The 17013-nt window shown below is 34.6% G+C and overlaps 1 protein-coding gene across 1 annotated transcript; it reads right to left on the bottom strand.

Annotated features, from left to right (window-relative positions):
- Nucleotides 1–5651: 5651 nt before the first annotated feature.
- On the bottom strand, nucleotides 5652–9628 carry LOC110872341 (serine/threonine-protein kinase SAPK3). Its single transcript, XM_022121125.2, has 9 exons — nucleotides 9180–9628; nucleotides 8440–8514; nucleotides 8137–8238; nucleotides 7995–8048; nucleotides 7789–7881; nucleotides 7589–7681; nucleotides 6954–7058; nucleotides 6183–6281; nucleotides 5652–6097 (listed from the first exon to the last, which is right to left on the bottom strand). Exons 1-9 carry the CDS (start codon nucleotides 9300–9302, stop codon nucleotides 5807–5809), a joined length of 1035 nt encoding a protein of 344 aa, XP_021976817.1. The 5' UTR covers nucleotides 9303–9628; the 3' UTR covers nucleotides 5652–5806.
- Between the last annotated feature and the right edge of the window lie 7385 nt (nucleotides 9629–17013).

A 17013-nucleotide genomic window follows, 5' to 3' on the forward strand; every position in this document is an offset into this window, starting at 1 on the left:
AAAAAGGATGTGATTAAAATCAAGGGCTTCAGAAACGGTAATCGTTCTAAACCTGTTGTTAAATATAGCCCAGCCCTCTCTGACCTTCGAATTAAAGGTTTCGTTGAAGGGGCTAATGTCTGGAACAAACATAAAAATGTTGGTATGTCTTTTGCTAACCAGATTAAATGTAATGAAGCTGAGAATATGAACGATCTCTGGGTTTTGATGATGATGTTTGAAGATGAACGATCTCTGGGTTTTGATGATGTTCTTGAAGATGTTCTTCATTTTTCTGGGTTTTGATGATGATGTTTGAAGATGAACGAGGTTTGGGTTTTGAATTTTTGATGATGTTCTTGATTTTCTGGGTTCTTGATGTTCTTGATTTTCTGGGTTTTGATGATGTTTGATGATGTTCTTGAAGATAATGTTATTAATTATTGAAATGTTATAATAAATTTACATGCACCAAAATGCCCCTGCACTAAAGGACAAAATAGGCAGCTTTCAACAGTCAAAAAAGGGGGGGGGGGGGTTTGGATTTTGGACTAAAATGGCAACAAAATGCAAACCACAGGGACCCAGATGTAAAAAGTTTGAGATTTGGACTAAAATGGCAAAAGTAGCCAAACCACAGGGACCAAAATGGCAGTTTACGCTTTGTAATATGATTAAAAAAAAGGCAAAATTGCACTTTTCGTCCTTTATGTTTCAGGGTTTCTGCAGGCGCTGTCCTTTAAGTTTAAAAATTACACTCTATGTCCTTTATGTTTGCAACCTGTTACAGGCGGTGTCCTTTCTCATCAACCCAGTTAACTTTTGATGTTAAAACCTGAGGGACCTGAAATGAGGGACCTTTTATGTAAAAAAATGAAACATGAGGGACCTGAAATATACACTCTTCTTCTCTCTTAAAAAACTTTTCACTACACCAGCCTTAACAAAATTAGTTCACTCTTCTTCTCAGCCTTAACAAAATTAGTTCACTCTTCTTCTCCGTTTTAACAGATCGAAAACCTTCAAAGTGAAACATGAGGGACCTGAAATATACACTCTTCGTGTCTGAACCGTTCATGAAGGGGTTGACCCGAGTATCCGACCGAGTTGACCCGCACATCCAAACTGAACCCGAGCCAAACTCATACCCGCACCACACCATATCTGACCCGTAACCTGAGACCCGACGGTACCCTTATTTCTTGTAAACCCCAAACTGACGTGAACCCGACATCATCTGAACCAAGCTGAAACATCTCGGACCAAACTAATCCTGAACTCGTGTCTGAACTGATTGCTCAAAAACATCCCAAAACTGACTCGAACTTGAGCCGTCGTGACGCGAAACCTGAACCGGAAACCCTGAAACTCGAACCATTATTCCCGAACCGACCTGAACGGAGTTGCCATGGCTCCGACAACTACTGTTGTCGTCGAGCCCCTCCGTCGCCGCCGTTGATTTGACAGCGTTGGTCGCCGGTGACGTCGCCAGCGACGTCATCTCTCTCTCTCCGTCTCTCTCATCTCACTCCGTCTCTCTCCTTCCTTTCTTTCTCCGCTTATTTGGTCACATCACCGCCGTACGCCACCACCAAACGGTGGTGGCCGGCCGCATCTAAAACAGAGAGGTGTGGGTGTTGTCGGGTACACGGAGAAGAAGGGGGAGCTGTCGGCTGTGGTCGGAGCCACCTGCTCCTTGCCGGTTGTTTCGTCGGAGAGGGAAGGGAAGGGGATCGAAAGGGTGAGGAGCAGGGAGTATGTATTTGTCTGCAGTTGTATCAAGAGAGGGTGTTGAAGATGAACTCTGCATTTTTTTTTTTTTGTCTGTGTTTGTTGAGTTTTAGATAAGGTGATAGAGTGGATATGAGGGAAAGATGATTTAATTTTGAAGGTTTTCGATCTGTTGAAACGGAGAAGAAGAGTGTATATTTCAGGTCCCTCATGTTTCACTTTTTTACATAAAAGGTCCCTCATTTCACGTCCCTCAGGTTTTAACATCAAAAGTTAACTGGGTTGATGAGAAAGGACACCGCCTGTAACAGGTTGCAAACATAAAGAACATAGAGTGTAATTTTTAAACTTAAAGGACAGCACCTGCAGTTACCCTGAAACATAGAGGACGAAAAGTGCAATTTTGCCTAAAAAAAATTATATGTTTCAATAGCTGAAATTTTAAGATTATGATAAAAAGATTTTAAGTAGATAATTAAGAAATTTACCAAAAGCTTGATAGCTCATTAGCACGAAGATCACCAGAAAGAAGATGTTCTTCATGGTTGATTTCGTTGAATGTGGGTGCATTTTATCGGGCTAAGGTCGAATTTATACACACAAGCCATTAATTATTGCTATTTGTTGCAAATTTGGATAGAACAACTTATAATTCTTGTTTAAAATCATTGATATTTGTTGTAGATTATGATATGTTAGGAAGTAGTTTTTATTTTCTGATTCGTAAGTTTTCTAACTTTAACGGAGTCAAAATTTAGTGTTCATTGGCATATTCAAATATAATTTTATTCTTGATTTTTTTTCTTTTTTTATTGGTAGTTTAATACTATTTTATTTGATATTTGTATAATTTGATAATTTTGTTAACTTATTTTTTTTTACTTACTATATCATGTACATTTGAAAAACGAGTCAACTCACCGAGTCATTGTTGCTACTTGCCAGGGTATGAATACACGCTAAACTTCCAATAAGAGCTTAGGAGTCGAGCTAGCTCAGCTCATATTGTTATGAGCTTGAGTCCGAGTTGATGTTTGGTCACTTCATCATCCTAGTTATGGTTTAAGTTGAATTTGGATTTATATGTGTCTGTGTCTGTGTTAGGGTTGATTTGGTGGTTGATCGGTGGTGATGGAAACCTTTACTGGTGATGAATGAAGATGACAGTGGTCGGCAAGCTAGTGTAACATGCCCCAAGAAAAATAAAGTATATTTCAAGACATTCAAACGTGACAAAGTAATTGGAAATATTATAATAAATGAACGAAATACTTATTTCTGAAGTAACAAGTCCATTTCAACATCTTCAACATTAAATACTAAAGCTATCACTTCTAATTAAATAATATAGATTACGTAAAAGTAACAACTACTGGATAATTGAATAAAAGTCACATAGGCACCACTTATGCGCTATGTGTACATCACTTTTTATTTTGATGTTGTGGTCATTAATACCCTGTGATTATTTATAACTTGTTCAAAACACGTGGAAGGCTCAAGGCATTTTGGTCAATTTTAGACTCTATTTTCTTTTTCAGTCCTTGAATTTGTGGAAAGCTTTAGAATAGAATTTTAATTTGGTTCCAATAAAAGACAAGTACGATGCTTCCTTTAAGGTGGTGGGGGTGGTGTACCCGGGCACCCTAAGTACTTCGAGTAAGGCCAGGTAAGGGAGTAACACCACCGCAACCCCCTCCCCCCAAGTACATTTGAAAAATGAGTCAACTCACTGAGTCGTTGTTGACATGGTGTGAATACTCGCTAAACTTCCAACTTGAATATGAGCGTAGTAGTTGAGCTAGCTCAGCTCATAATGTTATGAGCTTGAGCTCAAGTTGATGTTTGGTCGCTTCATCATCCTAGTTCAGGTTTAAGTAGAATTTGGATTTACATGTGTTTGTGTTAGGGCTGATTTGATGGTTAATCGATGGGTGATGGAAACCGTTAGTGGTGGATGATGATAGCAACCGGTAATGAATGGAGGTGACAATTAGTGGTAGATGACAATGGCCGGCAGGCTAGTGTAACATGCCTCAAGAACAATAAATTGTTTTTCAGGACATTCAAACGTGACAAAACATTTGGAAATAGCCTCAAGAACAATAAACTGTTTTTCAGGACATTCAAACGTGACAAAACATTTGGAAATAGTATAATAAATGAACTAAATAAGTAACAAGTCCATTTCAACAGCTACAATATTAAATACTAAATCTATCACATCTAATTAAATAATATAGATTACGTAAAAGTAACAAATACCGAATAATTGAATAAAAGCCACATAGGCATCATTTATTTGCTATGTGTACAACACTTTTTATTTTGATGTTGTGGTCATTAATAGCAGAGTTAACTGTCATTTTCGTCCCTGTGGTTTGTTCACTTTTGTCGTTTCATACTAATTTTTAAAAAATGCACCAGTTTCCTCCCTGACATACTAGAAACATGCCACTTCAGTCCAAAAATTAAAACTCAGTTAAGCCAAACATGTTAAGTGAAGGGTATTATTGTCAATTCATAAAATAAGGTGAAAATAAAAGATATATGAATTGACAATAATACCCTTCATTTAACTTGTCTGCCTAACTGAGTTTTAATTTTTGGACTGAAGTGGCACGTTTCCAGTATGTCAAGGAGAAATCTGGTGCATTTTTTAAAATTCTTCTAAAATGACAAAATGAACAAAACACAGGGACGAAAACGGCAGTTAACTCTTAATAGCATGTGTTTATTTATAACCTGTTCTTAAACACGTGGTAGGCTTTTTGGTAAATTTCTTCAGTTTTCGAATCTATTTTCTTTCACGGTCCTTGGATTTGTGGAAAACTTTAGAATAGGATTTTAGTTAGGTTCCGATAAAACACAAGTACAATGCACAAAGGTGTCACATGTGCAATGCGTATGCTTCCTTTAGGGTGGTGGGGATGGACTACGTAGTGCAAATTTTTTTTATACAAAGGATACCCCTAATCCAAAAAAAAAAAATTGGGATACCCCTAAATTTTTGGGCTACAATCGCCACTGACGCGGGCACCCTGAGTACTTCGAGTAAGGCCGGGTAAGAGAGTACACCACCGCACCCCCTCCCCCCAATGTACATTTGAAAAATGAGTTAACTCACCGAGTCTTTGTTGCCACGGTATGAATACTCGTTAAACTTAGTAGTCGACCTAGCTCAACTCATACTGTTATGAGCTTGAGTCCGAGTTGATGTTTGGTCGCTTAATCATCCTAGTTCAGGTTTAAGTTGAATTTGGATTTACATGTGTTTGTGTTAGGGGTGATTTGATGGTTGATCGGTGGGTGATGGAAACCGTTAGTGGTGGACGATGATAGCAACATGATAGTGGGTGTGAGTATTTGAGGTATTTGAGTAAGATGTCCTCTCCACCCTTAGTGTATTAAAATGATGCATTGAGTGAGCATTAGTGTATTAAAATGACGTATTAGTGGCTATCATGAGACATCATATAGAGGGTGCAATCATTCAAGTGTTATCTACTCTTAGGGGGCTCAGGGTGCACCGTGATGGGCACTGTGATCACCGTGATCACACCGCTGCAAGTTTGTGATCACAATTGTGATACCCATGGGCGTGATGGTGATTACGGACATGGTTGTTGTGGGGAAGGAGGTGCATTGTTGTGATTGGTTGGTTTTTTGTGACATGTGGGGAATGATTTAGAGATGGTTGTGATGAGCGGTTGAAATGATTTAGTGATGGTGTGATAGAATTGGATGGAATGAGGTCGCTTTTTTATGATTAGTTGGTTTGTAAGTGATGGTGTGACGGTTTGTAAGGTACTCATAAACTTACAATTTATAGGTTTTAAACCCTCCACCTCGTAAAGAAAGGAAGCACCTAACCATCACACCATGTCCCTAGGGAACAAAACCGATTACCTATGACTTGAATAATAAAAATACTCACATACTTTCTTCCAAGACACAAACCTCATAAATCAAGACTTTAAAGTCAACTTATTTGCCCTTATTACACATGATCATATGAATGTCCAAGACTGCAAACACTTACAAAACTACACAAACTTGGTACATTTCAAAACACATTTGGTCAACAACAAGATCATCATATCTGGCCTGAATAGTCCCCACTCTCATCAATCTCATTCTCATCGAACTCCTCGTCGTCAGGATCTACCGATCCGCCAATATCCGTCAGCTTCCCATCAGTGGCGGTGGCGGACCCACCTTCCCCAGGAACCTTTGCCTCTTGTATGATTCGGTTAACTTCCTCAACACTTTGCAGTGATTGGTCACAATTTGCGTTCTCGTAGTTTGTTTTCTCGCCTTCGACCAACTCCTTTGGCATGTTCTTTAGAAACCATGGATGTTTCTTGATTTCCGCTATTGTGATTCTCTTTAACAACAGTTCAAAAACATCATTATGATATATTTATGGTATTTATATTATCAAAACCATATATTGTGGATAGATGAAGCACCTTGGAGGGGTTTGCAACAAAGATATGCGACAGAAGGTGCCTACAATCAGCAGAAACACGCACGTAATCCGGTATCGAGTATTGAACGCTCACGATTCTCTGCCAAAACGACAATATAACCATATTAAGGTCACAATTCCTAGTTTGACTTTAGAGGTCAAAGGTGAGAATCTCCAAACTTCAAATTCTAGTTAGAGTAAACTGCCATTTTGGTACCTGTGGTTTGGTCACTTTTGCCACTTTAATCCAAAACTCAAACTTTTTGCATCTGGGTCCCTGTGGTTTCAGTTTTATTGCCATTTTGGTCCAAAAATGAAATCAGGTCATATTTGCCTTATAAAATCCTGCTATTTTGTCATTTTCTGCAGGGGCAAAATGATCATTTCTCTTTTATAAATAAATACCATATTTTATAAGACAAATATGACCTAATTTCCCCTGAGGAAAGTGACAAAATTGCAGGATTTTATAAGACAAATATGATCTGATTTCATTTTTGGACCAAAATGGCAATAAAACTGAAACCACAGGGACCCAGATGCAAAAAGTTTGAGTTTTGGACTAAAGTGGCAAAAGTGACCAAACCACAGGGACCAAAATGGCAGTTTACTCTTCTAGTTAAAACATTTGGATTTTTTGGAAAATTGTAACGAGCAGCTTAAACCCGAAACAGAAAACAAACAGGAGTTATTTGTCGAATATCCCATTAGTCGCGTTTCAATTTTGAAATTCGGAATACTGGAATTGACCCGGAAGTCAAAGAGATCTCACCCCAATTGTTTTACGGAAATTTCGAGGATCTTCAGGATCCTCAAAAGGGTAGGCTCCAACCAACATAACATACAGAGTCACCCCACATGACCAAACATCTGCAATCTAACACAAACAAGATTTTAAAATTTATTACAAAAATAAAATTATTATTGTTAAAGAGTAAAATGCGTTTTTCGTCCTTGAGGTTTGACCAGTTTTGCGACTTTCGTCCTAAGTTTTTTTTTCGTATATGGATCCAAAAGGTTTAAAATCTTGACATTTTCATCCGGCTCGTTAACTTAACTCCATCCATTTTCTCCTTTAAGTCAGGGGTATTTTCGTCTCTTTTGTTAACCTAAAGGGCAATTCGGTATTTTAAATGTACATTATGCTAAATGCTTGTACATAAAGTGAAAAAGACCAAATTGCCCTTTAAGTTAACAAAAAAGACGGAAATATCCCTGACCTAACGGAGAAAAATAGATGGAGTTAATGAGCCGGATGAAATGGCAAGATTTCAAACCTTTTGGATCCAAATGCGAAAAAACAAACCTTTGGACGAAAGTCGCAAAACTGGCCAAACCCTAGGGACGAAATGGCATTTTACTCATTGTTAAACTATAATCATATCTAACTACTTAAAGCAAAAATACCTTTCCATCATATTCCTTTCGGGACAGAACCTCGGGGGCAATGTAAGCCGGTGTGCCAACCGTAGATTTCGGTTGAGAGTGCAATAAACCAGACTGCACAAAAAAACATCAACGAAACAAGGAACCAATTCCAAAAACATCGTTAGTATAACAAGATGCAAACTTTTCTTCGAAAGACGACATTTTGAGTATTACTAAACCTTTGAATAACCAAAATCACATATTTTGAGACGCGGGGATGGACTCCCGTCTAGAAGAGTGTTCTCTAGTTTCAGATCTCTATGACAAATTTCCTGAAAAAAAAAAAAAAAAAAAAAAAAGCATGATGTAAGAATCAGAATGTACCGTTTTAATTGACGGTTTTCGTAATTCAGATTGTTCTAAAGGTATCGTGTTTTTTCTTTACCATGGAATGGCAGTAGCTGACTCCAGATATAAGTTGTTGAAAGAAGAATCGAGCCTGTAGTAGAAAGCAAGATCTCCTACAGTTAAGTTCGATGAATTCGAAATAAACCGAAGATAATAAGTTTAAAGTATTTTTGGTGTACCTCATCTTCGCTGAATCGGCCAGCACTGGTGATTTTAGTAAAGAGTTCACCGCCAGCTGCATACTCCATGACTATAGCCAATTGTGTCTTAGTTAACAAGACCTGCAAAATCGGAATTTTAAAGTCAAATTCGTGAATAATGATTTCACATCTCAAAATGATTAAAAAAAAAAAATCGTGAAATACGACAAGAAGTCTTTTATCTAATATGTGGATATTTAGAAACTTGACCTTCATGTTATTAGTTTTAGTTTTAAATGCCGTAAAAAGTCGAAGCCTTAAAAGTTAAAAGCTCAAACGTACCTCCTTGAACCTCACTATGTTTGGATGCCTTAAAGATCTGTGATTAATGATTTCCCTTTGAACATTTTCGTCAATCTGAAACAAGAAAAAGAAATAAGCCGCTTAGCAACCTCCTTGTGATATTTAAAATTAATCTTTCGACATAGATAACGGATTCCCTATATATGCACGTCAGAGACAATTCATCTAACGTGTATCTACTTTTGCTCGTGTATCAAACGTCTTCCCAATAATAAATTAATAATTACTTAAATAGTATGATACATGACAATATATCATGTATAGATTCAATTATGCATTGTTCTTTATATATAAATTCACATATGTATTATTCTTAGCTTCTTAAGAACCCATAAAGTTGGCTCAAAGAAGAAATTTGGTTGACTAAAGAATTGTCAAACCCTAAAAGTTTCTATTTTTATCAAACTTCACTGATACTTTTATCAGGCAATACCAAAATCAGAGCCTACAAGTTACACAAAAAGGTCAACTCAACAATGCAAATCATACAAAAGTCACAAATCAAAATCAATAAAAATAAATGTTCTTGATCATTGTTTTCAGCACAAAAATAAATAAATAAAAATTAAAAAAAATCAAAAATTGGGTTTGTGACATAATCAAAACCTTGAAACACAAATTCAACCAAAACCCATCAACCAATTCCAACAAAAACATCAAAAAACCAGAAAAGTTTAAATCTTTCCATCAAATTAGCTTACAGAAAATAAAGTTTATACCTTTTTCCCTCTTTCAATGTATTTGACAGCAAACAGTTCTTTAGTCTTCTTATCTCTAACCAATCTTGCAACTCCAAAATTACCAGCACCAAGCTCTTTCAATGGCTCATATTTCTCCTCCATTGCAGCACAAGAAAAAATTCAAGAAACCCCCAAAATGTTCAAAACAAATCTTTATGACTTTATCTTCAAAACCCACCAAAATTAAGTCAAATTAATCAAACCCCAGATGAAAAGATTGGAACTTTCTTAGAGAGAAGCTATGATAATTTGCTAAATCAAGATACAGAGACTGGGTTTTAGGAAGTGAATATAAATAGAAAAAAGGTTAACTATTGGTACAAATATTTAAATGCTTAGCTTTGAAGTTGAAAATCGAGTTCAAATTCAAAGGATCTAATGAGGGTTAGAAATTAGAATAAAAAAAGTGAAATTTTATAAGATTTCGTTAAGCATTGGATATTATTTAAGACAATCTATTTCAAGTTGAAGTTTTGATTGTGACATTTGTAATATAATTTCCTTTTTACCATTAAAGATTCTTCTTTTTTCATTTTTTGAGTTAAAATTTTATTACTTTATGTCTTTATCACGTTTTGGTACTATGAAGATAATCTTGTCTATTCGTATTTTTCCTATTTTTTTACTTCCTCAAGCTTGTTTTAAATAATAACTTCTTTATATACTTAAACTAAAGTATGGAAATGTTTTAAATAATAACTATGATACGTAAAAATGTTGTAATTTATTCGATTAGAAGGCGATGACAAAGGACTATCGCAACGAAGGGAGACAGAAAGAGAAGAAGTAGATAGATGAAAGAAGAATAAGACACGGTCCTGTAAATGTTATGATTATGTATCCGGGTCAGACGAATTAATAAAAAAGCTTAAGTATTTAAATGTTGATCGCTTTTTAATATGAGAAATTGATCATCGACTCTATAGGATCCATAGGATTAATAGTTAAAAAGATTAATCAAATTTAATTGAGTTAACTGCCATTTTCGTCCCTGTGGTTTGGTCACTTTGGCCATTTCAGTCCATTTTTCAAAAATGCGCCATTTTCCTCCCCGACGTTCTGGAAAGGTGCCATTTCAGTCCAAAAATCATAACCCAGTTAAGTCGGTTTGTAAATAAGGACTGATTGTGTAAATTTGTAACATAAAGGACCATTTAAGTAAAATGTATAAATATTAATATAATTATAAAATATATAATATAAAAACACCACCACCACTCCGCTGCCACCGCCACCACCACCGCCACCACCACCACCGCCACCACAGCCACCACCGCCACCGCCACCACAGCCACTGCCGCCACCGCCACCACCGCCACCACAGCCACTGCCACCACCATCAACATCATCATCGTCATCATCTGTTATCATCATCATCGATCATCATCGACCTTCATCATCATCGCGATCTTCATCATCATCATCAGACCTTCATCACCACTGCCGCCACCTGCAACTCACCGGAAAAACGGCACCCCCACCGTCGCCGGTTCTCTCTCCCGCCTCCTTCTCTCTCTCTCTCTCTCTCTCTCTCTCTCTCTCGTCGTTATCTCTCTCTCTCTCTCTCTCTCCGACTTTCTCCCTCTCTCGTCTGATCTGTGAGTTGTGAAGGGGTGTGTGGTTAGTTTGGTTCGTGGGGGTGTGGGGTGTCGGAAAGATGGCCGGATTTACTCCGGTCACCGGAGTAGAGAGGTAAAGGTGATGGTGGTGGTGATTGCAGAGCATAGAGAGAGAGAGTAGAGAGAGAGTGGTGGCAGTGGCTGTGGTGGCGGTGGTGGCGGTGGTGGCGGTGGTGGTGGTGGCGGTGGTGGTGGCAGCGGAGTGGTGGTGGTGGCAGGGCTAGTGGTGGTGGTGTTTTTATATTATATATTTTTTAATTATATTAATATTTATACATTTTACTTAAATGGTCCTTTATGTTACAAATTTACACAATCAGTCCTTATTTACAAGCCGACTTAACTGGGTTATGATTCTTGGACTGAAATGGCACCTTTTCAGAACGTCGGGGAGGAAAATGGCGCATTTTTAAAAAATGGACTGAAATGGCCAAAGTGACCAAACCACAGGGACGAAAATGGCAGTTAACTCAATTTAATTGCTTGAATTTGTTTATATACTAACAAGATTAATAGTTAAAAAGATTAACCAAATTTAATTGCTTGAATTTGTTTATATACCAACAATTAATGGAAACACGTTATAATATAAAAGAAAACTTAATTAAATAATTCGTTTACCATAAAAACAAAGTTTCTGGTAAACACAATTTAGAAACAATTAAAATATAAGTGGTGTATATAATTTAAATATATATGATAACATGAAAAAGAAGTGATGCCTCGTAACAACGTCTTTAAAAAGAAATATTTTTAGTCGGTTGTTGTTATTAATCTTCAATTTTATATTTCAAGTGACAATGACATTTACAATTTTATTTCTTATATAGTGTTCATTTTTTGGACTTTAGAGAACTAAATATGGCGAATTTTTACACAAATAATACGTATATAAAATAATTTATTTAGCATAACGTGGTCTTTCAACATCCTCATCATCATTGTTGGCCCGTCAATTCACTCAGTCGCTAGAGGCCCACGATGACTTCACAAAGCTCGTTAATTATTTATTTATTTATAGATGATATGTATGCATAAACACCTCAGACAAAAGAGTGTATATTAAATATGAAACTAATATGTGTTTCATAATTTATGGATTAAAATAACTAAAGAGATAATTATATTATATTATACATTATTATACGTATGTATACATTTGCAAGTTACATAAACAGTCACATTTGCAAGTTACATGAAAAAAGAGATATTAAGTACTTTATTATTTATGAAAAAAGAGATATTTTATAAAAAGAATAAAAGGTATGAAAAAGGGAAAATTTTATAAAAAGAATAAAAGGTTAAGTACTTTATTATTTATGAAAAAAGAGATATTTTATAAAAAGAATAAAAGGTATGAAAAAAGAGATATTTTATAAAAAGAATAAAAGGTTAATTAATTGATTTAGTTAAAGATAACTGAAATTATCAAAAAGTGACATGTATAGTCTAGGGACATGGCGGCCTTGTATCATGTTTTAAGTTTGTTCTTTCCATTTTATCAATAAATAATATCTCTTAAAATTATATAAATAATCGTATCAATTGATAAAAGATAAATACACAAACCAATAAAGATATAAACAAATAAGAATTTGGTTGGTGACACAAATCAATAAAGATATAAACAAATAAGAATTTGGTTGGTGACTATAATTTAAAAATGGTCTTTTATATTAAATGTTGAATGTAATCAAGATGCCGTGTAAATGATTAAAAGAAGTTACAAAATGTACTGTAACTTGTAAGTGATCAAGATCAGGTTTTGGGACAAAAATCATCAAACACTCTTTTTATATTAATAGTAGTCACTATGACATGTTAAACTAATCTTATTATTTTTAGTACAACACTATAATCTATATATTTATACAGGGGTTTCTAGAAAAATATACAAGTGTGATAAATCTAAAATGAAACCACTTTGATATAACATTTTTATCAAGTTCTTTAAATTGGAAAATTGATTAGTTTCATCCAAAATTATAAGGGATACGGGGTGTTCACGGGTATCCTTGTCCATGTACCACTACCCTAACAGGTATGCTGCCGCCACCCTCACGGGTAGCAGAATCGGGTATTGTTTACGGAGACTATAACCAAAGAAAGAAGAGGAGAGAGAGGGTTTATGGTGTGTTTTATGAGTTTTGTATATTAAAAAAATACTAAACAATAGTAACATGTTTATGAACCTTCTATGTTTCGACTTGCTACATACGTGTTTCTATATTTTGATATTTATTTTTTTAAATAATAAAGTTAAGAAAATAATAATTAATAACCACCCTGGGGGGCCTTGTGTGAAAACGATCTCTAAGCCTTTGACCATTTGTTTCTTTTCATGATTACTAGAAAGAATAGATTAAATGTAATGATCCAATGACATAGTGACTATTCTTTTTTCCTTAAAAATAACTACCGACCGTTTGGGATGTGGGTTGCGAATACTTTTTCTTTATTTTGTCGGTTCAGTTTTTATATATTTAAAAAAAATAAAATGAGATATGTATGGAAGAACATGTGTGACAAAAATATCTTTTAGACATAGGAGCATTTTAATTTTACTTGATTCGATTAAAAACTGAGATTCAAAAAGTTTAACCATTACAAAATTACAAATTACAAAAGTTTACACAAATGGCAAAAGTAGGAATAGAAAATATCATGTTTTTAACATTCAATCAAACCAACCTTTACATATATTGTAAGCTTTTTAACAAATTAACCACCTTTTCATTCCTCCCCAACTTAATCTCGCCACCACTGGCGTAGCCTGAACTTTTTAGTCGGGAGGTCATCGCAAGGTTCTTTTATCTACTATTTACAATCAGGGGGCCCAAGTCATGTTTTTATTCAAAAACCTCGGGTTTTATATTTAAAAATCCAATAAATTCTGGTGACCGAAGGGTCATAGATCCTCCCCTGGTTCCGCCCCTGCTCGCGACATTGCCCCTTCTCGCCAGTCGCCACCCTACCATATCATTTTGCCCTATCTTGATATAGCTGGTTTTAAATTTTGTGATATCTTTTGATAAAATATTTTTATGTACAATAGTCATTCATTACCATTTACTATAGTCAATTCAATACTTCTTAATCCTCTGTTACTCATCTTACTTAATCTTCTTCAAATTCAAGCAATATCAATTCATTCATATCTATATAAACTCCATTTCTTATACATCAAGTGTGAATGATTGAATCATAACAAGATATTATGAATAGAAACTCGAATATGTTGGTTTGATTCTAACACTCAAGATATAAGGGATGCTTATCATTAAGTTATATTTGAACATATGTAAATGCAACTTATCATAGTAAACAAAAAAGTGATTATAAAAAATTATTAGCTACCGCAAGAAAGAAGCTAGTCTAAAAAAATAACAAGCGCAAACATTGGAGTGAAGGGTTGCAATGGTAGGAGACTAGGGTGTTTAGTATTTAAACTAAATTCGAAAAATTTAACATTCGACTTGATTCGGATTCGATTATCAAGGTTTGAGTTTGGTTTTAGAGATTAGAATTCGAGTCCATTAATCAAATTCAAATCAAATACAAATTCAATTCGATTCGGAATTTGAATTCAAATTATACATACTATTCTGATTTCATATATATATACATATATATATATATAGTATATAATCTAACTTATAATAAAAGATTATAATTAATATCAGTCACTAGTAGATATAGATAGAGGATCCTGTACATTAATCCAGAAGTGTGAGAAATTTATTATAACACTATATAACACCATATAAACACCGTATAACACTATGTAACACCATATAACACCATATAACACTATATAACAAATATAACACTATATTTTGTCTGATAGCATGTCTATGATAGATGTATAGTGTTATATATTGTTATATAGTGTTACATAGTGTTATATGGTGTTACATAGTGTTATATGGAGTTTATATGGTGTTATATAATGTTATATATAGTGTTATAATACACTTCTCACACTTCTGGATTAATGTACAGGATCCCTACCCAGTAGGTATATACATACATACAAAAAAATAAAAATAAAAAGATCTTAGTGTTGGGCCAAAATCTAAATTACATCCGTAAGTCCATTATCCATATTATCACCAAGCTCAATAGTTAATAGCCCATAAGTCCATTCTAATTTCCAACCTAACTTCACACCATCGCAGGATTGCAGAAACCTAATCGCAAGTTGGACGCCAACAATCGCGAATGACTCCAGGTGAAGGTTCTTCACGAGTTCATGGTAAAGGTTTAATTCACATACTCCCCACATATTGTTCCACGAAAATTGAAGTTCCATATTCGATTTTATAGGTCCATATCCGGCTTTTAGATTTTCAAATCACAGAACTTATAGTTCCATATTCGACTTTATTCACAGACAGGAGAGTATTTTGGGTGAATTTAAATTCATTCAAATTCAAGTTTCATATACGAATCAAAGCGAATTTCGAATTGGGCATGAATTTTTATTTCGAATATGAATCAAATTCAAATCCATGTAAGAAAAAATAGCGTTGAAATAATTCGATTTGATTGAGAAGACACAACAAATTTTGTCCAGAAAGGAGTGTGTGTAAAAGATTAAATGAATGCATATATCCCCTAACTCGTATCTTTTGCATTTTATGGTATAAGAACTCATGCAACATTTTTTCCTTTATAAAATGAAGATCAAGTTCAAGATACTTAGTTCTTTCATGAAAAAACAAGGTAAGATGCTACCAAAATAGCAACACTATTTGTAGCATCTAAAAAATATGGATGCATAGATTATTATAAAACGATTTAGAGGTAATTATGTTTTCAATATAAGAAAACTAGGTGATTTTAATAAAAATGGTGGTCTGTTTTTTTATGAATATGGGGTTTTTGGAATTATTAAACTAAATAAATGGTTGTTGGGAATTAACCCACATAGATTTGGTGAAGAAACTTGAGACATTAAAAATCGAGGGACTATAGTTGCTATTTGGTGAAAATATTTAATAATATGTTAAAAAGGGAATTAACCTACTCATCTAGTAAAATCAAGTGAGATTTATGTTCTTGAATGTCCAACGGTGATGATGAGAAACGAAGGAAAATTTCATTGGCATCAATTAAAGATGAGAAATGAGATAATTGGAGGCATAATCAAGTTTAGTAAATCAAATGTTTAACCTAGAACTCAAGTATTGGGGTATGTATGAAAAGTGATTATTGTTTTCTATCTATACTTCATTTGGGTCTATGCTATCATGTTTAAGAGGGTGTTTGGGATTATGTTTTGAAATAATTATTTGATTATTGCGTTTGTAAACATAAATAATCTAAAAAAGTGTGTGGATGAAAAAGTGATAATCTGCCTCTAAAATGCAGTTTTGGAGAAGCATGTATCTACATGCTTTTTCAAAACGCAGTTTTGAAAACGCATAATCTATTTTGAAAACGCAACATCAAACACCCCCTAAGTTGATTGTGATGTTAGGTCTTGCAAGAATTTTATGAGTGATGAAGTATTTTCATGCATTTTAGAGAGTTCATGTAAGCAAACGAGTTTTAGATTATAATTCAATTTTTTGAATGAATCTCGTAGATTTAAGTTAATCATATCACATATATGAACTATTAGAAATTGTCTTAGTACATATATGTGATCATCTTCAACTTCTGTTGGGAACTAATGACTAAAAGAGTTAATTGATGATTTGTAAATCTTTGTTGGCTCAAATTATTTCTAATAGATCTTATATGATGAATTGAATTGATTAAGATGACAAAAATGACTATTTAGGTGTTAAATACCACATGTATAATTACTATGGTGATTAACTATTAGTGGTGGTTGAGTTAATTTCTATAGTTTAACATGTTCAATTTGATGTTTTTATGTGTTTAAATGTGTGGAACATGTATACTTTGTGTTTGTTATGGTTCCGAGGTGCAGGGGTGCTTAAAATGTGTCTTGGAATCATATGGATGCAATTAGGAAGGATCTTAGAGCATCGGGAATTTAATACACGAAAGATGCAGGGGCGGACCTATTAACAAACATCGGGTTCCCAGGAACCCATTCGGTTTTTAATTTTTAGTGCAAATATATATAATAAACTGAAAAGGAACCCATAAGTAAAATATTAAGGGAACCCACAAACAAAAAAGCTTTAGTTCTCCACTAGTTAATCCGTGTTATTCTTCCC

The sequence above is a fragment of the Helianthus annuus genome, chromosome 6 (assembly GCF_002127325.2).
Source record: "Helianthus annuus cultivar XRQ/B chromosome 6, HanXRQr2.0-SUNRISE, whole genome shotgun sequence".
Lineage (NCBI taxonomy): Eukaryota > Viridiplantae > Streptophyta > Magnoliopsida > Asterales > Asteraceae > Helianthus > Helianthus annuus.

Coding starts and splice junctions, on each gene's coding strand:
- LOC110872341 (XM_022121125.2), bottom strand. CDS start 9,302: ATGGAGGAGAAATATGAGCCATTGAAAGAGCTTGGTGCTGGTAATTTT. Junction 7,682..7,788: donor GTGATTTTGGTTATTCAAAG/GTTTAGTAATAC, acceptor TTTTTTGTGCAG/TCTGGTTTATTGCACTCTCA. Junction 7,059..7,588: donor GAAAGGAATATGATGGAAAG/GTATTTTTGCTT, acceptor TGTTTGTGTTAG/ATTGCAGATGTTTGGTCATG.